At 42.3% G+C, this 23163-nt stretch overlaps 1 protein-coding gene across 1 annotated transcript in view; it reads left to right on the top strand.

Annotated features, from left to right (window-relative positions):
• The first annotated feature begins 826 nt into the window (after positions 1 to 826).
• RARB (retinoic acid receptor beta) overlaps positions 827 to 23163 on the top strand; it is a 444609-nt gene continuing 422272 nt past the window's right edge. Inside the window, exon 1 of the mRNA XM_043454580.1 lies at positions 827 to 1279. Within this exon, the coding sequence (XP_043310515.1) occupies positions 1102 to 1279 (178 nt within the window). The 5' untranslated portion in view covers positions 827 to 1101. The remainder of the gene's footprint in view (positions 1280 to 23163) is intronic.

Raw genomic sequence — 23163 nt, 5'->3', positions numbered from 1 at the left:
CCCACACCGTGTGCCTCTAGTGCCCACACTGGCAGCTGGAACATAATGGCAAGTGAGGACCGGACGGACGGATGGATGGCTGAGCGCAGACAAATGCATCTGGTGCTTGTGTGGACCAGTGGACGGGTGGCGCTCTTACAGGAAAGCTTACAGGGAGGAACTGATACTGAACTCGTTCACGGATCTGTAATGGTGGTGGCTCCTCCTTACTTTCGCTCAGTTATAACTTTCCCTCACAGTGACATTTATCTTGCTGAGTAGGTCATTCCAAAGTTGGAAGTCTAACATCTTGAAAGCACAGAGATTAGGACATTAAACAATAAATTTATCTAAAAGAAGTAAGAAAATTCATTCAGTTAGTCAGTCAACAAATACTCATTGAGAGTCTATTTCCTGTTAGGGAACTCTTATAGGAGCTTAAAGCATAGCTGTTAACAAAACAGAGAAAAACTCTGCCCTCCTAGTGCATGCATTCTCATGGAGGAGACAGAAATAAACACTCCCCCATGTAATGCATGGAGCTGTGTAAGTGCCCTGGAGGAAAGTGATGTGGTGGGGTGGGGGTGGGGAGGAATGTGGAGAAAGATAGGGTTGGGTGAGGGGGGTTATTTAATATCAGGCAGTCCGGGTTAGTTTGAAATTGTGTAGAAGTTTTATTCTACATTAGAATTGGAGAATTTAAGAAAATTAAGGTAGTGAGGATAGGGGAACAATTGGGAGTTAGGAGTCCCAGATTAATAGAAGAGGTTTTTCATGTAATAACAATAAAGAAGCAAATACTTCTGACCTGTGTGATATACGTATATACATATTTTTTCTTATAGGATTAGCAGCTCTGGACTTCTAAAGTGATAGCATTTCCCAGCCTTCAGCTGAGAAGCTGAACAAAAAGCCATCCTTCCTATCATCAGCGCGGCAAAATGAGAGGCAGAGAAACCGTGCTGGAAGGAAGCGAGGTCATCTGCTGAAGCTCCTTGACTTCGGCCCAGAACACAGCTCAGATTCCACTCTCACTCCGAACTGACCTAGCCCACTTTGATGCCAGGCCTGGAGTGATGCGTCCCTGCCCCCGACCGCCTCCCATCCCGTGAAGGCCGGAACATGAGCACCAGCAGCCCCGCATGCCACGTCCCGGCCGTGAACGGACACATGACTCACTATCCCGCCGCGCCCTACCCGCTGCTCTTCCCGCCCGTCATCGGCGGGCTTTCCCTGCCCCCGCTCCACGGCCTGCATGGCCCGCCGCCTCCAAGTGGGTGCAGCACCCCTTCACCTGCAAGTAAGTACCGCTGGAATCTTCTCTCTTTTCTCTTGGTTGACTGAAAGCAGGGTGGTTCATATCCACAGTGCGTTCTCCTTGCGTTGGGTGCTGGTTCTTCTGGATCTAGAAGTGTACCTTTGGTTCTATCAGCAGAAAGGTAACTTGAAACCAGATAAATGGTGAATCTTAGAATTTGGTCCGTTCAAAACCACATTGGTATTTTGTTCTATTGGGTAAATTGTAAACAGAAATATTGATCAAAGATGTGATCAATACACCTGAAGAAAGTGGTCACTTGATAAACGACATGAGCAATGAATTAGGAAATGATGCCATAAAAATCACCGATGATAATCCTGATTTTAACATCGATTTGGGTCGAGGTCTTCTTTTGAATCTCTTACTCATTTCCTGGGTACAGATAAAACCTGTCATTGTTTTCACCTTCCCAGGGATCTTTACTGCTAGTTCATGCCACATAAGCTTTTTAAATGTCCTTGATGACTTTTGGGTTTTTGAGCCACTTCTTATGTGCAATCTTCTCTAAAATGTTGGGTATACAGTATTTTAAGATAAAAATAGTTCAATTTAGAATTCTTAAAACTGATGTGACTCATTCATAGGAAGCATCCATAGTATGAAATTTAAAGAAAAATATTTCTGCCTGTTTGAAGACAGGCTGTGGTTGCCAGCGAGCTCTTCTACCTTTTGGAAAAGGGTTCAGCAACGCCGCATCAGGCATCTGCAGCATCTTCTCTGAGTTCTTTCAGGTTCTTAATTCGGCAGGGCCTCTTCAGAGTTCTGCCTGCTGATTATTTCATATTTTGCTGCTTTTCGAGGTGTTGTTTCAAATATTAGTTTGTCCTTAGAAGTTTCTCCTTTAAATTACTCCCTTCATTTTCCTTTGTGTGTGTGTGTGTGATACAATTAATTTTTATATTACATTTCCTATAGCTGCAAGTTTTATTTTACTTATTTTAATATTTATTTTTATTTATTTACTTGTCAGCTATATTGTGGTCTTTGCTCCTTAATTTCTCCCTCCTTAGCTCGCTGGGAGCAGGAAACTTGCTCCACCTCACTGGGAACCCTCAGCTCTTAGTATAGTGCCTTCAAAATTCATAGGAGAAGGATTTCTGGATGCCTGGGTATTTGGATAGATGGATGGATGGATGCTTGAATGGATGGGTGGATGGATGAATGGATGGACAGACGGATGGACAGATGGATGAACAGATGAACAGACTCTCACTGCAGGAATGTTGGCTGCAATCACTCTACTATCATGCCTGATATTTACTGATCTATTTTCCTTCTTGGAATGACCTGATTGTAATTCTCTTCTGTGTTTTGGATTTCTGGCCTAAGCATGTGACCAATAAAGTCTTTTAAATTGCTTAATAGCATTTTCCCATGCTTCTCAAGTTGAAATTGAAAATAGATGTAGGCAGAATACTTTCTTGGCTATCAAGAGAGATGGGGAAGAAAAGGTGTATTTGAACTATCTAGCTGACCCAGGTGCCAGTTCAAGCCCTGTTCAACCAACATGCAAATGGCATAATGTGGTTACTTTCAACAAACACATGAAGGGGCCTGACTAAATGATTGTTAAAGCTATTAAAGTTCCCCTCAGGAGTTAATCGTGTAGCACAGCCAGCCTGATGGACAACACATTCTGACACATTCCTTTCCTCAGATCAGAAGTATTTTTTGTAGATGTAGCCAAGGAGTTAGGACTCCTTGGAGTTATGAGTTTTAGTGCCATCCTGGGTGATCTAATCTTGCAGGTGGAAAACCCAACTCGTAGGCGGCTGCAGCCCCAGTACACCCACCAGCACGTGCCAGCAATGTTGACCTTCTTTGGCTGCTGATTGTAAGGAGAATGCAGAGCAGAGTAAATGGAAGGACAGTGAGATCTTTATGCTGGATGAGCATCCCCAAACACTCAAACAGGCTATCAGCATACAAATCCCTCACCCATCTGTTCGCAGATATTTTTAGAATTCTACAGTAGAGCAGCCCTTGGCACACTACAGCCTGCAGGGCAAAGCCAGTCCACCACCTGCTTTTGTAAATAAAGTTTTATTGGAACACAGCCACACTCATCTGTTTACATATTGTCTATGAGAGTGAAAGTGTCAGTCGCTCAGTTGTGTCCTGCAACCTCGTGGACTATAACCCACCAGGCTCCTCTGTCCATGGAATTCTGCAGGCAAGAATACTGGAGTGGGCTGCCATTCCCTTCTCCAGGGTATTTCCCTACCCAGGGATCAAACTCGGGTCTCCTGCATTGCAGGCAGATTCTTTACCCTCTGAGTCACCAGGGAAGCCCCATATTATCTATAGTTCTTTTCATGTTACAATGATAGAAGCCATATAGCCCACTTATCCTAAAATATCTGCTATCTCGCTTTTTACAGAAGAAGTTTGCTGACCCCTGTTATGGAGATAAGAACACTGGGATAGGAATTAACTCATCCCAAATCTAATCATGCTGTTTCCAACAGGAACTGTTAGCTCTCCTAATTCCTTAGGCCCTGAACAAGCTGGGCTAAATTGTACCCCAAATCACCTATAAACACAAGGCTCTTCTCTTTATTTCACAATTACTAATAAAGCACAATATACTATCAATACTAAGTTGACTCATCACGTAACTCCTAGTTTTCCAGATCAAAGCTGGTCAATATTGATTTCATATAATTCAACTTTTAGAAGAAGAGTGTTTGCAGTTCAACAAAAGAGGGTGAATAATTAGTTTTTTCTGAGGACGTAGGTGAGAGGGTGCTGAATGATTGCATCTTGGAAGATGTCACTCGATGGTGTCTGGAGAAGGGGCAGAGAAAGGATGAAGTTCAGAAAGTTCAGGTCGGAAACTCCAAAGCTGGCTTGCTTCACACTCTGGCTAATACCAGGTTTAATTACTTCTTGTAGTAGACAAAGTACATGAAAACTGCTCAAAAGAATATCGTTACAAGAAGGCACTCTTGCCATGTGGTCTGTTAGTTGGCCCTCCAAGAGGAAGTTGTCTTTGTTAAAACCTGTGGTTTAGAAAGACTGGGAAACAAGGGTCGGGTCGAAAAAAATTACACGCAAACTGTTTCTTGCTAAAATTAAACTTGAAGTTTTATTTATGTACTGAGGTTAGTTAGGGAGGTAGCCACATTTCATAAAGTCTTGATAAGTAGCAAAACACAGGCTTGGGTGAGAAGCTGGCTACCATGGGACATGAAGGGAACAAACGTGGTGGTGATGACTCCATCATGGGGTCCTGTCCCTGCATGATGGAACCTGCTGATGTTTCTGTCATAATCTGTACACACCTTGACTCTGCAGCTCAACCAGAACATAAATTCTCCTGCCTTGTAACAAGCTTCTTTCAGCACCATGTTATATATAGCTTGAGAACTTCCTACTTCAAAAGCCAGTGAGGACAGTTTCCATAGCAGCTACTGATGTTACCCCTGTCCTTCACTCTTGCCTCCACCGTGACTCTCTGGGCAGCCTGGGGTTCCTAGGCCAGAACCGGATCTCTGTCTTCCTAGGGGACACGGGGTCCCATTCTTACGTATGAGAAAGTCCCTGACCCAGCATCTCCGTTACAGTCATTCAGCCTCCCCGAACTTCTCTTCCATAAACTAGAAAATATTTTTATTCAAAGAATAGTCTTTTATAAAAATCATATTCAATCTTTTCAGGATAAAGATGGAGCATAAATTACAAAGAAGAGCTATACTATAAAGGGGTGAAATCAAAGCATCTCCAAGACCCTTTCATGTGAAGAACCAGCAGGAGATGGTTCTCTCTGTTATCACTCAGATTTTCTCCTGGCCTCCACACTGTTTTCAGGCAAGCAGCCTGTCTGTTCTTGGTTTATGCCAGTGGTGGACCCCTCTGGCTATTGGTGTGACCATTTGTGACCATGCACAACTCAGAGGGAATCTCGTGGCCACGTTTCAGAAATTCTCTTCCCCAGAACCTCCCAACATAAAGGAAATATATATATATATATTTTATATATATATATATATATATATATATATTTGTAGGACAGAAGTGAACTTAAGGCATCTTCCATGTTGTGATGTCCTCGTCTTTGCTTTATGACTTAATCCTTACTTCACTGAGTCTCTATAAGCTTAGAAATGAGGAAATACATAAAAGAGAGAGTTAAAATAAGTAGTGAGAACGAACTACCCTGTATTGAGCACCTCCTGGATAATCCACTGAGTGTTTATTTAATCTGTCATTCTTAAATTTTTTAAATAGACTCCTAATATTGCTGCCAGGCCATGCACTGCAGTCCCATTTCACAGATGAAGACTGTGAGGCTTAGAGACAGTAAAGCGCTCGCACACCTAGTTAATGTTGGGGCCAGACTCCAAGCCCAGGTCTTGGGGCTCCAGAGTACTCGTGCTTTGCGATGTGCTGGGCAGCGAGAGCCGCTCAAGCCCCCGCATTATCCGCAGCGGCACAGTGGGTGTCTCTCTCCCAGGACGGTGCACAGAGCCCCTGGGGACGGAGGACCTCAGAGCCTCTTCAGTTTCAGCAACTTCCGTGGGAGCGGCCGTCGTTTTTCATCAGCGAGGGGTTGAGGGTGGGCCCGCAGGCAGGGAGTCACTGCGATGTCTCTGCTCAGCTCTCTCCTATGAGCAGCAAGCGTGTCGTCCCCAGCAAGCAAGGCTTCCAACAGGAGGGAAGCCCAATACGCTGTGCCAGGGACACTCAGAAATTAATGTTCCAGGGCTCGCTGTGAGTGCTGGCCCACTGTCCGTCTGCCTCTCTTTATGTTCCTTTCATGGCTGCTTGTTCTGTTTTATGGCCGCACATGTGCTTTTTTATAGGTTGTGGTAAGCTGGAAAATATTAACAGTTTTGGCTTCGGAGCCTCTCTCAAAGTGATCTCCATTTAATGCCAGCATCTTAAAATGGGGGTTGTTTCCCCTGCTTCTCTACTGATCAGAAAGTGCTGTCAAAAATCACAAAATTCGGTGTTTGCTTTTAAAAAAAAGAAAAAAAAACCCAACCCTCTGGAGAGATGGAGTGTGAATCTCAGAATTAACAATGACGGGACATAAAACAGGTCTTATTTCTATCCCTTGTCTTCAACCAAGAGGAGCCTTGTTTACCCAGCTTGTCTAAAGTAGGGTGTGCGGCCAGATTGGAATTTCTTATTGCATGTGAAGAACAATGGACCCGGAGGTGTTGATCCTGTTTCAAATACATGCAGATTGATGATAACTAAAACCAACTCATTAACTTGTATTATCCATCATCCTTGGCTCTGTAGTCTTATCTTCTTTCTACTGCGAATGATATTTGTCCTTAAATATACACAGTGACCCCACTGGACAGGGATCACCTCTAATTTTAATATGTCTGGGACTTAATATATTGCTGGCATTTAGCGTATGTCGTATGTAATAGTATGGTTCATATGTATGTAGCCTTCATGATTTTCAAGCCAAATAAAAATAAAGTAAAATACAGTTAAAAAAAAAAAAAAGCTTGCTAGGAATTTGAGTAAATGTACCAGTTTTCCAACTGTTACGGTTATAACAATTTTGCTCATTTCATCTGCTGTTGGTTGTTGTGTATCTCTGAAGTTCTAAGGCTGAGAGATGTCAAAGGCTTTTACATGCATGTTTTAGACAGAGTTTAAGCTTTTGGCATGATTGAACAGTTTTAGTGTCTTGCCTATGCCTAGGGCCTTGTGTATATTATATCAGAGGCCATTTCTTAAAGGGGAAGAGGTATTGATTACTTCAGTGAAATGCCTCTTTTCCCCAATAATAAAGGAATCTTTGTGTCATCTCCTCGATGTCTGTACCATTTCCCCAGACTCTGATTGAGTGAACATGGAATCCTCTGAATAGTTCTAATGAGGAGCTGTTTGTTGAACTTTAGCCCAAGGGGATCAGGAATATGTGAACATGAATTAGAGACAAAAAGATTATTGTTCAATTTCATCAAATTAACTACGATGCCCAAAGGAGAATCTCAACTCTCGAAGTATGTTTTTGAATAGAAATAGGCTTTCAGTCCACGGAGGTGATCATAAAAGCAGGAATGAATTTTCATCTAAGTTTATTCCTTTGATTATCTCTAGGAGGAGGTGGTTTGGAGAAAAAGAAAAAATAGACCAAAAAGAGGCCACGAATGGAGAAAAAGAAAGGGATATTTTTGAATTTTATATTAGAATCCCTTTAGATTTATCAAATAAATTAAACAGACTTTTTTAAAATATGTATTTATTTGGCTGGACCCGGTCTTCATTGCGGCACACAGGAAATTTGATCTCCATCACAATGGGATCTTTACTTGTAGCATGTGGGGTCTAGTTCCCTGACCAGGGATCAAACCTGGCCTCCCTGATTTGGGAGCTCGGAGTCTTAGCCTCTTGACCCCCAGGGAAGTCCCCTAAATAGACATTTAAAAAGAGCATTTTTGAACTCGTGGAAATCGAAACTCTGAAAACTGGAAACACGGCAGCTCTGAATTGGCTGAGTCGGCCGTGAGATACGAGAGCTCCCGTGGGTTCCAAATCTCTGTCTTGATGAGTCCACTAATCTACAACTCCTATACATTTCAGATGGGTTATTTTGCTTCTAATGACAAAAAACCCATTCAGATGACCTTGAGTGGTGGGAGGTTAACCTCCATACACATCCGCGTAGCTGGGCTTGAGGGCAAGTAGCCCGCCACCAGGGGGCCGCCTTCCGAGCCGTCTTCAGGATGCAGCTCAGCCCTCCCACAGGAGCTCTGGGGATTCGCGTGGTGTCGTTGGATTGACATAATTCCCTATTTTGTTTTGCTTCTCTGTTTTTCTGCTTCGGTTCTCTCTAACATGCGAATGATTCTTGGAAATTTAAGCAAGAAAGAGGGGGAGGGAAGGAGGGAGATAGGAAGGGAGGGAGGGAGGGAAAGAGAGAGGTGGGGAGGGGAAAGGCAGAGAGAGACTCTGACAAAGCCTGTGTGTGAGCTGCAGGCCACCGCCAAGAGCCTGAGGCCCCCAGACCCACCAACGGTGCCAGCCAGGCGCTATCATCCGCTCACTCGTTTTCCACTTTGCTGTGAGAACAGCGCTAAATGTAGCTGACATCTATTTAGTGTGCTCCATGTGTTACCTCTGCCTGCCACCTGGAAAAAATTAAAAAATAAAGACTGAGGTAACCAACTTGCCCAAAGTTGCCCCAGCCAAAAATGGTGGGACCAGGTTTGAACTCCTCCTGCTCTGACCAAAGTCATCCTTGTCACACCTCCTGATGTGATGGATATTGAGGTGGTGCAAAGATTTTTAGAACACTGTGTCTTACCACTCCTATTGGGAAGTCACAGTCACCAAAACTCATTTAGATCTAAAACTCTGACTGCTCTTTGCCTTCGAAGACCTTGATTTTTTAAAGCCTGTAACATCCCCCCTCACCCACGTACCGACCGTGTGCATTTTATTTATGATAAGGGTCCTATTCTGCGGTCTAGTTGATTTCATCGCTTTTCCTCCTCCGTGTGTCTGTTAACCTGAGCACCTGGTGCTAGCTGAAACTCTTTCAAAGTGTGTGGAGTGAGCGAATCGGTGGTTCTGGCTGGCAGAGGGTTTTGGAAATTTGTGGATGTGCTTTTGGATGTCACAGTGATTGGCAGAACTATGAGCATTTGATGGGCAAGGGCTCGGAGCTGCACTGTGCATGATAGAATTCCCTGATATCTCACGGCTCCCCAGTGTCCCCACTCGTCATATCAAAAGTCCTCCCCCAAATAAATTATGATTAACTGAGGCGAAACTAATTCTATTCTAAGTATAAATATAAAATATTGTATGCTTTTATTGTATCTTAAGTTATTTAGAACTATATTGAAAGTGAAAGTCTCTCGGTTGTGTCTGACTCTTTGTGACCCCATGGACTATACAGTCCCTGGAATTCTCCAGGCCAGAATACTGGAGTGGGCAGCCTGTCCCTTCTCCAGGAGATCTTCCCAACCCAGGAACCGAACCCAGGTCTCCCACATTGCAGGCGGATTCTTTACCAGCTCGGCCACCAAGGAAGCGCAAGAATACTGGAGTGGGTAACATATCCTTTCTCCAGCGGATCTTCCCCACCCAGGAATCGAACCAGGGTCTCCTGCTGCTGTGTAAACCAAGAGGAGGTTCATCTTTGTTTTTTTTTTTTTTTTTTTTGAGTGTTTCTAAGAATCATTCACCTTTTCAGGAAATCATGTCACTAATGATAGTGTTATTCTTGGTATTTTGTTCACCAATACCACACATTTTTGTCAACTTGCATTTGGAGTTAAAACATCCATTGCAACTCTGCCTAGAGGGACAAGCATCTTCCCATTTCTTTATGCTCGATCATTTTTAGACAATGAAATAACTATTATTTCATCATAAGTGATTTTCTTTTAATTCACTCTTGATATTGCAGTCAGGGCATCATGTTAGCTTCTTTCAAATTACATATGCAAGTGGGCTATATCATCTATAGTTCTCATGTTGATATAGTAAAGCAGGTATTATAAAATATGTTACTAAAAGAAGCATTGCATCCAAAATGTTGAGGATTATTGGAATGAATGTATGGGTGAAGGAATGCAGGAATGATTCAGTGAAAACAATAACTAACAGTGTCAAAAAAAACTGCTTGAAAAGCAAATGTCCTAGCTGTTGAGAGGAGCAGAAGAAACTTTATCAGTGAAACGGACAGGAAAAGGCTTGCAAAACCAAGTCCTGTGACTGTGCCGGGCACGGGACAGTGACTCGGCGCTAGGAAAAGCCATACGCAGGAGATCCAGCGAAAGAAGGAAGGTGTTTAAGTTTCCCACCTTGGATGGCGTGCGCGGTTGGCAAGGACCCGTCCAGCCCTCGCCTCCAGGCCCTGATGTGTAATCAGACTCTCTCAGGTGTGCAGAGGGAACCAAGTGTATCATTACTCACGAGTCCTCTCTTCTCATTGTTACTTAACACACGTGGGTTAAGCGTTGCAGTCGGCACCTCTGAGTCTTTCTGAGGCTCTTCTGGGAAACCCATCAGAGCGCTCGGTTCTTATTTATGTGTCCTGTCAGGGTCTACTTCCAATGAGATGTCATCTTAGGATTTACTAGGAAAGACTTACAAAGACTGTTGGAGGTTGAATTATGTCTCCCCAAAAGATGTTGAACTCCTTACCTCCAGGATCTGTGAAATGGATATAACTTTACTGAGAAGTAGGATCTTCTCCGATGATCGAGTTAAAATGAAGTCACTAGGGTGGGTTCTGGTCCAGTACGCCAGCGTCCTTGTAATGAGGGGAAATGTGGACCAGAGACAGAGATGCAGGGAGGAGACTGTGTGAATCTTGGGGTCATGCTGGCACAAGATAAGGACCACCAAAGACATCGATGCCTTTACATTTCAGCCCAAGGAGCACATTCCTTCCATTGCCTTTCTTCTAGCTTCACGAAGAAATCAAATTTCCCTACTGTAACCTAGCTTGGATCTGTCCTTTTTAAAACAGTCCTATTTCTAATTTTGCAATTCAGATGTGGCTGTTTCTTGAATGTTTTAGCTGTCTCTTTGGATTATAACTTCTACATGTAGAGGAGAGTGTTTTGTTCTTTCTGCCACACTACATGACTAAAATATAGCCACCTAAATATTTTTTAAATGGATAAATGGGGGCCATCTGGAGAGGTAGCACAATAGGAGACTTGAGTGTGCCACATGGAGCCAACTCACAAACTTGTGCAAAATAATCTCTGTTTCTAGTCTCAGAAAATAACATATCATCCTATTTCTTTTTAAAATAGTTAATTTTTTTGTCTGTGCTGTGTCTCCGTGGCTGTGTGCGAGCTTTCTCCAGTTGCGCTGAGCAGGGGCTACTTCTCACGGCAGTGGTTTTCCTTGCGCTGGAGCGTGGGCTCAGCAGTGTGGCTCACGGGCTTCCTTGCTCCTCTGCATGTGGAGACTTCCCACCCATGTCACCTGCTTTGGCAGGTGGATTCTCAACCACTGGGCCACCAGGGAAGTCCTATTCCTCTACAGAGATTTTTATTCCGTATGGTTTTCATTGATTGATTACTCTTTGAGACCCCATGGACTGTAGCCCACCATGCTCCTCTGTCTGTGCGATTCTCCAGGCGAGAATACCAGAGTGGGCTGCCATTTTCTTCTCCAGGGAATCTTCCCAACCCAGGAACTGAACCCAGGGATTGAACCCAGGTCTTCTGCTCTTCTGCATTGCAGACAGATTCTTTACCATCTGAGCCACCAGGGAAGCCCTGAAAGAGAGATAGAATTGCTGAATAAACATAATAAAACCCTACTTTTAATTTCATTATGGTCTTTTTATTTTCCTTGAAACAATTGAATTCTATCAACCTGAAATCTATTACCCCTTAGAATTTTGCAAAATAATGTTTATTGGATGTTATCTAAGTGAGTGAGTGCTAAGTCGCTTCACTCATGTCTGACTCCTTATGACCCCAGGGACTGTAGGCCACCAGGCTCCTCTGTCCACGGGATTCTCCAGGCAAGAATATTGGAGTGGGTTGTCATGCCCTCCTCCAGGGGATCTTCCCAACCACCTGTGTAAGTCTCTCTGGACCCCAAGGAAACTTTATATTTTCCACTTATTGCAAAACCCAAGGTGTAAAGAAACCCGAAATCAAAACTACTAAGCAATAAAGTTGACTTATCTGTTTTTCAACTAAAAAAAATGATTGCCAGTAAGCTACCAGAATTAGGGGAAAGGCATGGCAGAGCCCCTCCCCAGACTTCAGAAGGGAGCAAGTCTGCTGGCACCTTGATTTGGGGCTTCTAGTCCCCAGAACTGTTTATGGCGCATTGTTACTGTAACTCTGCCTTCCTCCCACTGAAGAAGGAAAAACTGTGCCTTTTATTCCCCCCCCCCACAAAAATATCTAGTAATTCAGCTATTTTCATATGATTTTGTTCTCACAGTGACTTTCTTTTTCTGCATTATGACTCCATTGGCTTGAACTAATGAATAGTATTTTAGGGGAGAGTTGTTTTTTTTTCCCCCCATCATAGCCAAACTCTCTTGATGCTGGCAGCTACAAGTCCACGGTCATGAGTCACAGTGTTTTCAATGTTTTAAATGAATTTCTCTATGCCTCTTTTGCTCTCTCTTGGTCTTTTCCTTATATACTAAACTCCCACCCCCTTCTATAACCTCCATGTGCCTTCTTTAACATCCATTTTGCTCTTCCTAGTTTTAAAGCCTCAAATTTCTGCAGGGTTAGCCATCACTGTCATGTTGGAGCCTGTGAGATTCTCCAGAAGAGTCATTCTTATTACAAGTCCATATTTCAAGTTCCAGTCACTGGGAGAGCATTGGTGGCAGTGATCTTATCATTATCATGATTGGTTCTTTATTATCTTAAGCATCACTTTGTTGGCTCTGGCAGTCTCTCTTCAGGATTTGTGAACTAGATTTAATTGACTTTGTCTAACCTTCCTGAATTCTTAGTGGCTCCTCTCTCTTCAAACAGGAAAATTTGGGCAACTCCCCCCTCCAGCCCCAGCACCCTTCCTTCAATAATACACCCTTTTATGCTTAAAGCTAGTTTTGTCACACAGTTAGTTCTGTACTCTGTACAACTACCTCTATTTGTTCTACACATCTGAGATTTTTTTTTAGCTTCTTATCTTATTTGAGCTTCATCAACTGATACATGCCAAAAATCTTTTAAAATTGTTTTGAGACCAGCTAAAGTTACATCACATGTAAGCTTTACTTACATCACATGTAAGGATTCCAAGCCTCACAGAACTCTTCCCTGGTTAACTTTGCTTTCAGTAAAGTGGGTACCTGGGTCTCTGTCTTTTTGTATCATGAGTCAAATTTAACAGTATAAAACTTGTAGAGGCTTTTTTGTTTCAATTTGTTGTCAAAATCTAAAAAAAAAAAAAATAATAATCATTGTAGTATTTGCTGGGAATGACCATTTTCCAATGAGAATGCAATCTTTTAATTTAGTGTAAAGATATTTTGCCCAGTGCCCATAAACTTGACAACTGTCTAGATAAAGTAAAAGTTTCAGGGCGTTTGGGGGACGAGGATTGTGTCCTGTGGGTACTGATGGCAGCAGTAAGTCATATAGCCATTATGTTGTGTTGAATCGCATGCCACACTGAGGGCAGTACCGTTAACAGACTGCCCCTCACCTTTAGGAGCAACAGTCAAGACAGAAGTACAGATTAGGTAAAGTTCATCTTGCTGAATTAAAAATGGATCAGTGCAGATCATTGTGGGAGATGGTACAGGAGATGTACAAGAGGTCCATCTTGTCTACAGGATGGTAGACAAGAGAGTCTGCTATTTCCAGACCCCATCTGTGTCCTTGAAAAGTTGTTTTTTACCTGTGTTTCAGCTTCCTGATCTGTAAAATCATATTAATAATGGTTCTTTTAAAGGGCTATGATGAGATTGTCAATCCACTGATATGTGTAAACTACTTACAACCGTGCTAGAATAGTCGGAACTCAGTAAATAGTAACAGTCATCGTCCTTACCTGTGCTCTGCTGGCAGAATCGGTCCACTCGTAAGCAGAGCTCTTTGGTGTCCCAGGACTGTCCTTCCATCAACTGATTTTTCTGAGCGTGGCTTCCTAAGTGTAAAGGCTGTTCTTGTACACACATGTATTTTCCATATTCTTTAAAGTCTATATCAGGCATAAAGAAGTTTTCACTTCACAGAGTTTATATCATACCAAGATTTTCCTTTCAATTTCAGAATTCTCCAGGAGATCCTGGTCTCAAGTTTGGGTATTAGAAAGGACTCTTTTTTTCATGAGAAACAGTGGCCTGCAGAGTAATGTGTGTTTATCACAAAGAGTCCACATTTGAGAAACACGTGTATCTGAGGCTGTCTATCACAGATGAGCTCCCTTCAGAGCCGGGGACACAGGCAAAGGCGGAGCCTTCCTCTCCTCTGACGGTTGCAGGTTCTGCAGGTCACTCTGTCTCTATAAACAGTCTCTAATAATGTTTGATTTAATTTCTGTGATGTTTGTAATAATGTCCATTTCTCAACCGTGATGGTTTTGCTTCTATTAATATCAAATTTCTCTGATGTTACTTGCTTAATGGTTATGAAGTTCACCAACTCAACATAACATACCTAAAGGAAAACATTAGTCTTGATGTTTTACACAAGTAAGTAGCACACACTGATGACCACTTGCTTAAAAAGACAGTTACTCTCCCCATACTTGATTGTTGTTGTTTAGTCACCAATCCCACAGACTGTAGCCCGCCAAGCCCCTCCATCCATGGGATTCTCCAGGCAAGAATACTGGAGTGGGTTGCATTTCCTTCTCCAGAAGATCTTCCCGACCCAGGGATCAAACCCCTATCTCCTACAGTGGCAGGAGGGTTCTTTATCACTGAGACACCTGGGAAGACCTTCACATGCTTAGTAAACCTCTTTTAGCAGAATGGCTAGATGGAATATTTGGCAAACCAGGGATTTCCGTGGGTTCTGATGGCAATCTGTGAAGCATGACGTGACTTCACACCATCCCTGACTGCCCGCCACCCATGCCCCCGCCACCTGCTTTGACACCCTGGAGGCAGTTTCAGGATTTGTCTTTTGTTTCTTCTTCACAAGAAATCTTATTCCAAAACCAAAAGTCAAGTCATAAATAAACAGTATGCCACTATTAATACTGTTTCGTATTCTGAATCCCCTGATAGATTTAAGTAAATATACGTTAAATAAATATTGCTACAAAGGTTAACATCTCTTTAGTACTTGTCAGAGTTTTTGAGAATGGAAAACAAGAGATATGTGTCCAGAAATGGGCAAGCAGAGAAGTGCTGTGGAGGAAAGGAAAAGACAAGGCTTGTTGCTGGGGATGCACCAGCCCAGTTGCACTCCAGTTGCCGGGCAGACAGAATATACAGAGGAAAGGGAAAGACCATGTACATTAGAAGGAAAAGACAAATAATCCAAACCAGACATAGTCAGTAGACTTCAGTTTACTAAAAAAATAATTCTGATAGCCACACATTGATAATTAAGGAAATGCAAGTCAAGACCATCTTGCAATGTCATTTTTTATCTATTAGGCTGCAAAAATTAAGAAGTGTGGTGAAAATACCAGGTGTTGGGTAGAATGTTGATCAACATATTCTGAGATATATTGCTGGTGAGAGCAATATATGTCATTATCTAGAAAATAGCTTCAGTTCAGTTCAGTTGCTTGGTCATGTCCAACTCTTTGCGACCCCATGAATCGTAGCATGCCAGTCTTCCCTGTCCATCACCAACTCCCGGAGTTTACTCAAACTCATATCCATTGAGTCGGTGATGACATCCAGCCATCTCGTCCTCTGTCATCACCTTCTCCTCCTGCCCTCAATCTTTCCCAGCATCAGTGTCTTTTCAGATGAGTCAGTTCTTCACATCAGGTGGCCAAAGTATTGGAGTTTCAGCTTCACCATCAGTTCTTCCAATGAATATTAAGGACTGGTTTCCTTTAGGATGGACTGGTTGGATCTCCTTGCAGTCCAAGGGACTCTCAAGAGTCTTCTCCAACACCACAGTTCAGAAGTATCAATTCTTCAACACTCAGCTTTCTTTATAGTCCAACTCTCACATCCATACATGACTATTGGAAAAACCATAGCTTTGACTAGATGGACTTTTGTTGGCAAAGTAATGTCTCTGCTTTTTAATATGCTGTCTAGGTTGGCCATAACTTTCCTTCCAAGGAGCAAGTGTCTTTTAATTTCATGGCTGCAATCACCATCTGCAGTGATTTTGGAGCCCAAAACAATAAAGTCAGCTACTGTTTCCACTGTTTCTCCATCTATTTGCCATGAAGTGATGGGACTGGATGCCATGATCTTTATTTTCTGAATGTTGAGCTTTAGGTCAACTTTTTCACTCTCCTCTTTCACTTTCATCAAGAGGCTCTTTAGTTCTTCACTTTCTGCCAAGAGGGTGGTGTCATCTGCATATCTGAGGTTACTGATATTTCTCCCAGCAATCTTGATTATACTTGTGCTTCATCCAGCCCAGCATTTCTCTTGATGTACTCTGCACATAAGTTAAATAAGCAGACTTATACAGAAAATAGCTTAGCACTATCCTATAAAATGTAATATTCAGATTTCCTATGACCAAGCAATTTGTCTGTAGGTCATAGGAGAAATGCTTTAATAGAAATGGCAGAATTCATATTTAAGAATGGTCATAGTAGCACTGTTCCTAAATTGTAAAAATTGAATATCATCCAAATATCTATGAGCAGACAAATACATATTCCCTAAAGTCAATTTTTTTCATCAGTGAAAATGAAGTTATAGGCAAAAGCACATATAGACAGTAGAATCATAATATTGAAAAGAAGAGCAGATTCTTTAAGGCTACATAGAGGATGCTATTTTTATAAATCTAGAAGAAATATTGTTTAGAAAAACGATATGTTTGTAATAAAACTGTCCATTAAAAGATCAGGAGAATAATAAAGACCAGATTCCAGATTACAGATATCTCCTGGTGTTAAATGGGAAGGGAAAGTGCATATGGTAGATGCGGTGGAAGTGATAGAGCTCTAACTCCTAAATATTCATGTTACTAATATGCTTTATCCCATACATATATGGGTTACTTTTTGTGGTTATTAAGTGTACAGTAAAAAGATAAAAACTGTGACTGTATCCTTCATGTGTTAGGAAACAGGAGAAAGGAAAAGGGAAGGAAAATGGCAAAAGCCTTGAGCAGAAAATTCACGTTACCACGAAAGAAAAGTAGCCAATAATAACATTTAAAAATTTTCAGCCTTCAAAGTAATTGTTCAAATGCAAATTTTTAAAGAAATGCAAATTAAAATTGTATCTCGTGTTATAAGAAGGCAGAGATTTAAAAGAAAGATTCCCGTTGTTACTCAGGCTATAGAGATATATATATAGCCTTGATGGTGAGAATGAAAATTGATATATCCTTTCTGTGGAATAATTTTGCAGTAAATAGCAAAGGCCTTAAAATATTCATACCAGTGGCTTTGCATTTTGGCTGCTATGAATTTATTCATAAGAAATAAATGTTTTAGTGTGCTTGAGAGAACACAGATATTAGCATAGACTTGTTTATAATTAAAAAAAAAAAGCTGGCAACAATCTTCCTGGCTAATAAAAAGCGATTTAGTGAAATATAGAGAGAATGAAATGAATAAGCAACTCTTTTAAATGTCAGTGGAGAAATTAATATATTGACATGAAAATATTTAGTGAGGAAGACAAGTTATACACTTAATAGAATTGTTTTAAATATTAAGAATACTTCATATTCTTCTACTTTTTACCAAGTACATATGTTTAGGGGTATCTCTGTGGGTTCAGGACAAAGCCTGGGGAGCTTTATAATATTTACTGCCGGTCATGGGATTATCTGTGATGTTTTCTTTAACTTAATTCTTTATTTTGGGTGATGTCTGTCTCGCTTACCGTTCTACCCTTGCTGCTTAGTCCTTGGTGCATAGTAAGTGCTCACTAAATTTTAATTGTATGAACGAACACATTAAATCAGGGGCCCCCAACCTCTGGGATCTAATACTTGATCTGAGGTGGAGCTGATGTAATAACAATAGAAATAACATGTACAATAAATGTAATGTGCTTGAATTATTCCAAAACCATCAACTGTCACCCAGGTCCATGGAAAAATGGTCTTCTATGAAACCAGTCCATGGTGCCAAAATGGTTGGGGACTGCTGCTAAATGGCAACTTGTGGAATTAATTAAAATAAAGGAAAGGAGACCTTCTACTGAGCTAATTCAATTGTGCTCAACTGAAACAAATACCCTACATAAATTAGCATCCTTATCTTCCTAGAGCTGAGGGTTACATTAAAGATATTCATGCCTGATTCTGTTTCCAAGGAATTAACCCTTCACAGGGACACTTGCCTTTTGAAATGCTAACTTTTCATTTAAGGCCCTGACTCAATAGTGGTAGGATTTCTAAGGAGATATTTTGGAGCAGGAAAGTTATTCTATCAGGTTCTTCAAAGCTTTTTCGTATGATATCCACGTACTCCATCCATGCCCCACTCCTAAGAACACTTTTCTTTTCATAGACCCCAGACAGATAATAATTGTTACCAATCTTACTGTCTATAAAAATCATAATTACCACCTAAGTAAGAGACTGTATATATTAGGTTATTTTTCCATAGCAAATGTGAGGTATTTTTTTAACTAACAGATTTATGTATGTCCTCCGTCATTGAGGAAAGTAAATTTTATAACTTGCAAAAAATTCATACACTCAACTTTTTAGAATTGTAAAGGAGGACCTCTGGGGAAAGGCTTCCTAGGTGGCTCAGTGGTAAATAGTCTATCTGCCAATGCAGGAGATGTGGATTTGCTCTCTGGGTCAGGAAGAGCCCCTGGAGAAGGAAATGGCAACCCACGCCAGTGTTCTTGCCTGGGAAGCCCCGTGGGCAGAGGAGCCTGGCGGGCTACAGCCCATGGCATCACAGAAGAGTCAGACGAGTTAGCAACTAAAACAGCAACGACAACAAGAAGAACACTGGAGAAAGAGAAATTAAGTGTGGGGGAGATGGGTTGAAACCAGTATGAGGCCAGTGCAAGGAAGGGCATCTTCCTTCCTTGGTAGGAAGGTAGGTACTAAGGTACTAGTATTAGGTAGGTACTAAGTATTGCTCAGATGACGTGAAGTCCTGTCCCAAGAAGAGTGTCCACAAAGTCACGTGGATGACAGGCTTCATAACACGGAACCACCTGGCCGCCCAGAGAACATGCACAACTGTATCACCAAGGGCAGGCCAACAACACAGTAAATCTGACTCTGTTCATGAGTTTGTGTTTTTAATAACATCTCTCAATGCAGGCCAGATTAATCATTCCAGAGTTCAGTCCATGAAGGCAGGTCCCTGTGCGGATCCCAAGCCAAGTCTCCAGGTACATATAGCTCTCTTGCAATCTGAACTTAATCCAAAAATAAATATGAGTGTGTCAAGACAAAAAAAAAAAAAAAAATGGCCTTCATAGCCTTCAGGCAATTCTCCATAAAAACTGTTTTCTTTAGCCAAGGGTTTTTGTCAGCCATGAGAAGCCGTGAATTTGAAGTTATACTCTCCTGACAAGGACCTGCAGAGCCAAAGGAGCAGGACTTTCCCTCACAGAACAGTTCTGAGTCGGTTCCAACAGTCACCAGGTTACAGAAAAGTGTAGAACAGCATATTTAAAAGTGTAGACTTTGGAGCCAGAAAAAAACCTCCATGGGGACTCAGCTGGTGACCCTGGGCTAACACCACCTCCTCTCATCTTCTCTTGGTGAGGCTCTGCCCATCTTACCTGCCCAGAAGCATGGCCAGCATGCGGATTGAATGGAAGTCCACGTGGAAGGTCCATTGCCCGGATCCTGGATCAGACTCAGTTTTTCCCAGAGCTTCGGTCAGTTGACTGATGCGGGGGCAAGGGGTTTGAGGAAGAGAAGGAATATGAAGACGTTGAAGAAAAAGTGGAAATGATAAATAATATATGTGCTGTGCTTAGTCACTCAGCTGTGTCCGACTCTTTGTGACCCTGTGCACTGTAGCCCTCCAGGCTCATCTGTCCATGGGGATTCTCCAGGCAAGACTACTGGAGTGGGTTGCATACATAGGACATACATAAATTCCTCCAGAGGAATCCTCCCGACCCAGGGATCAAAACGACATCTCCCGCATTGCAGGCGGATTCTTTACTGTCTGAGCCACCAGGGAAGCCCATGAATACTGGAGTGGGTAGCCTATCCCTTCCCCAGGGGATCATCCTGACCCATGCAATGAACTGGGGTCTCCTGCATTGCAGGCGGATTCTTACTGGTAAAGCTGAGCTACCAGGGAAGCCCTCAATAATATGTAATAGACTCTTTATCATGGAAGGAAAGCTATGTCAGCAGAAGCAGATGGATTCAAGGCTGCATTCCCCTCAGTTGGATCCATTTTTTTTGGATCAAGGAAAGGATAATCAATATGTATGCTCCCATACCGTTTTGCTTTCCTCTCCCAACACCATCCTGCTGACCCACACATCCAACAAAAACACAGTGGGAGAAGGTTTCCAAATGCTGCCTTCTTTTGTGTGGTCATCAAGGTACTGATATTTGTGACAAAATGTCAGTGTTGGTGGTTTTTTGGGAGCAGGAAATATGAAGTGTGTTTCCTAATCTTACTGTGGCTCTTGCATTATATAGCACAGCATGCGTGCATGCTCATTCGTGTTCAACTCTTTGCGACCCCAGGCTCCTCTGTCCGTGGGATTCTCCAGGCAAGAATCCTGGAGTGGGCTGCCATTTTCTTCTCCAGGGGATCTTCCCAAGCCGATGATGGAACCCACGTCTCTTGCGTTGCAGGCCGATTCTTTCCCCTGAGCCACCTGGGACGCCCCCCATAACACAGCAGGAGATGTTTAACTGGCAGGTTCTCTCTGAGGTCGGGGTGGGTCACATTTTTTTTTCATGGAAAGCTTCAACTGCTTAACTAAAAAATGTGTTTCTTTAACAGGCAGATGAAAAAGAGACTGCCAGGCGATTCCTTGAGGTATGCTTAATTAATTCCAATCTGTTAATGACAGCAGTTTTCTAGGTTCAAATGATAAATGGTGGCCCTTTCTGAGAGGATCTTGAAGTGAAAGGACCTTCTTCCCACCCCCAGGTCTTTTTTTTTTTCCTTCTTCTTCAATTTGTCCTTGGCTAGTTCTGTCACTTGCTATTCAGAATGAGCTCACATCAGTACTAGTCATAAATAATTTGCAAAAGTAATTCCTGTCTAATCACTTGGGACTTGGAGTTTTTATGATGTTGCCAGATGTGCCATCAAAAAAAAAATCATCCTGTTCAGAAACATGTGATAAATTGAATCAGAGTCGATTAATTCCGTGGAGACAACTGGTTGGTTTGCATGGATTTGTGTTGGGGTCCTCATCCATCTTCCTCTCTTCTCCTCCAGTCCTCAAATCTGAGCTGAAGGTAGACAAGAGTTCTGTGAGTGCTACGTTACTGAGAGGTTGTGAGCATGTATGAGACACCCTAGCGTAGCTTTTATTTCTCTCTCATGTGTTAAGCGGACATTTTAGTCCAGTGACGGAGCCAAAGGGGAGAGTTTTAATAGCCCCGATCTTGTTTCTCATATAGACTCTGTCACTCAACTTGCTGACGCCAACGCGGTATAAATACCCAGACCTTACTCGTGGGATAATTCTCCCCTGTTTCAATGAATATTCTGCTCAGATTTCATCTTTTCTTCCTCTGGACCCTCACCACATGAATTGTAGGTCTCTAATGAAGAATTTTGGTTGTTCCTCCTGATAATGTGGTCAGTGGTTTAAATATGTATCCCTCCCATGAAATTGTCAACTTGTTGAGGTTAAGTCCTACATTGTTGACAACTTCACTTATGCTAATGCTTTTCACCAAGGAGATCCTCACTAATTTTGTTGAATAAAAAAAGAATCCAGAAATGGATGACTATAAATTTTTATTCTGAAGCACATGGGGGGAATAAATGAAAAGATACATATTGAACTTTTAACCCACTTTGCTGGATCGTGTTACTGTAACTAAAGCTGGGCAGTCACTAAGTAACTTGCACTGGGAAGAGACTTTAACTCAGTTCATGCCGTCTATGCAAGGACTTGAAAGGGTACCTTCTGAACCAGGAATTCTGTGTTCCTAAATTACAGTCTCTCAGTGGAGATTAAAATATCTATAATGCAGGGTAACAAGTCACAGTAGCGTGCTCTGATGACAAATTAACTCTTTGGGGAAAAAGTTGCCCATGCTGTCTCTGATTGCATGGTCAAGGAATCCTGTGAATTTGCTGACGTGTCGGTTTTCCTTTAATATAAAGCAGACAAGGAAGGGGGAAGTGGAGAAGAAGGTGGGGCAGGGGAGAATGTGAAGTCTATTAGGGAAAGGGATTGAGTGTTGACGTAATACAGAGTCACAGCAGTTATTCTAGAAGAGTAGCAATGACAGCAAGTTTGAGGGCTCCAAATTTAATATTTACATTATTTTTCATCTTTGGAGCTTACAGAACATCAGTTCAGTTCAGTTCAGTTGCTCAGTCGTGTCCGACTCTTTGCGACCCCATGATTGCAGCACGCCAAGCCTCCCTGTCCATCACCAACTCCTGGAGTTTAGTCAAACTCATGTCCATCGAGTCGGTGATGCCATCCAGCCATCTCATCCTCTGTCGTCCCCTTCTCCTCCTGCCCCCAATCCCTCCCAGCATCAGGGTCTTTTCCAGTGAGTCAATTCTTCGCATGAGGTGGCCAAAGTACTGCAGTTTCAGCTTCAGCATCAGTCCTTCCAATGAATATTCAGGACTGATCTCCTTTAGGATGGACCGGTTGGATCTCTTTGCAGTCCAAGGGATTCTCAAGAGTCTTCTCCAACACCACAGTTCAAAAGCATCAATTCTTTGGCTCTCAGCTTTCTTCACAGTCCAACTCTCACATCCATACATGACCACTGGAAAAACCATAGCCTTGACTAGATGGACCTTTGTTGGCAAAGTAATGTCTCTGCTTTTTAATATGCTGTCTAGGTTGGTCATAACTTTCCTTCCAAGGAGTAAGTGTCTTTTAATTTCATGGCTGCAATCACCATCTGCAGTGATTTTGGAGCCCCCAAAAAATAAAGTCGGACACTGTTTCTACTGTTTCCCCATCTTTTTGCCATGAAGTGATGGGACCAGATGTCAGATCTTAGTTTTCTGAATGTTGAACTTTAAGCCAACTTTTTCACTCTCCTCTTTCACTTTCATCAAGAGGCTTTTTAGTTCCTCTTCACTTTCTGCCATAAAGGTGGTGTCATCTGCATATCTGAGGTTATTGATATTTCTCCCAGCAGTCTGGATTCCAGCTTGTGCTTCCTCCAGCCCAG

The sequence above is a fragment of the Cervus canadensis genome, chromosome 31 (genome assembly GCF_019320065.1).
Source record: "Cervus canadensis isolate Bull #8, Minnesota chromosome 31, ASM1932006v1, whole genome shotgun sequence".
NCBI lineage: Eukaryota > Metazoa > Chordata > Mammalia > Artiodactyla > Cervidae > Cervus > Cervus canadensis.
The sequence above is the reverse complement of the archived record's forward strand: the minus strand, read 5'-3'. Positions and strand labels throughout refer to the sequence as shown.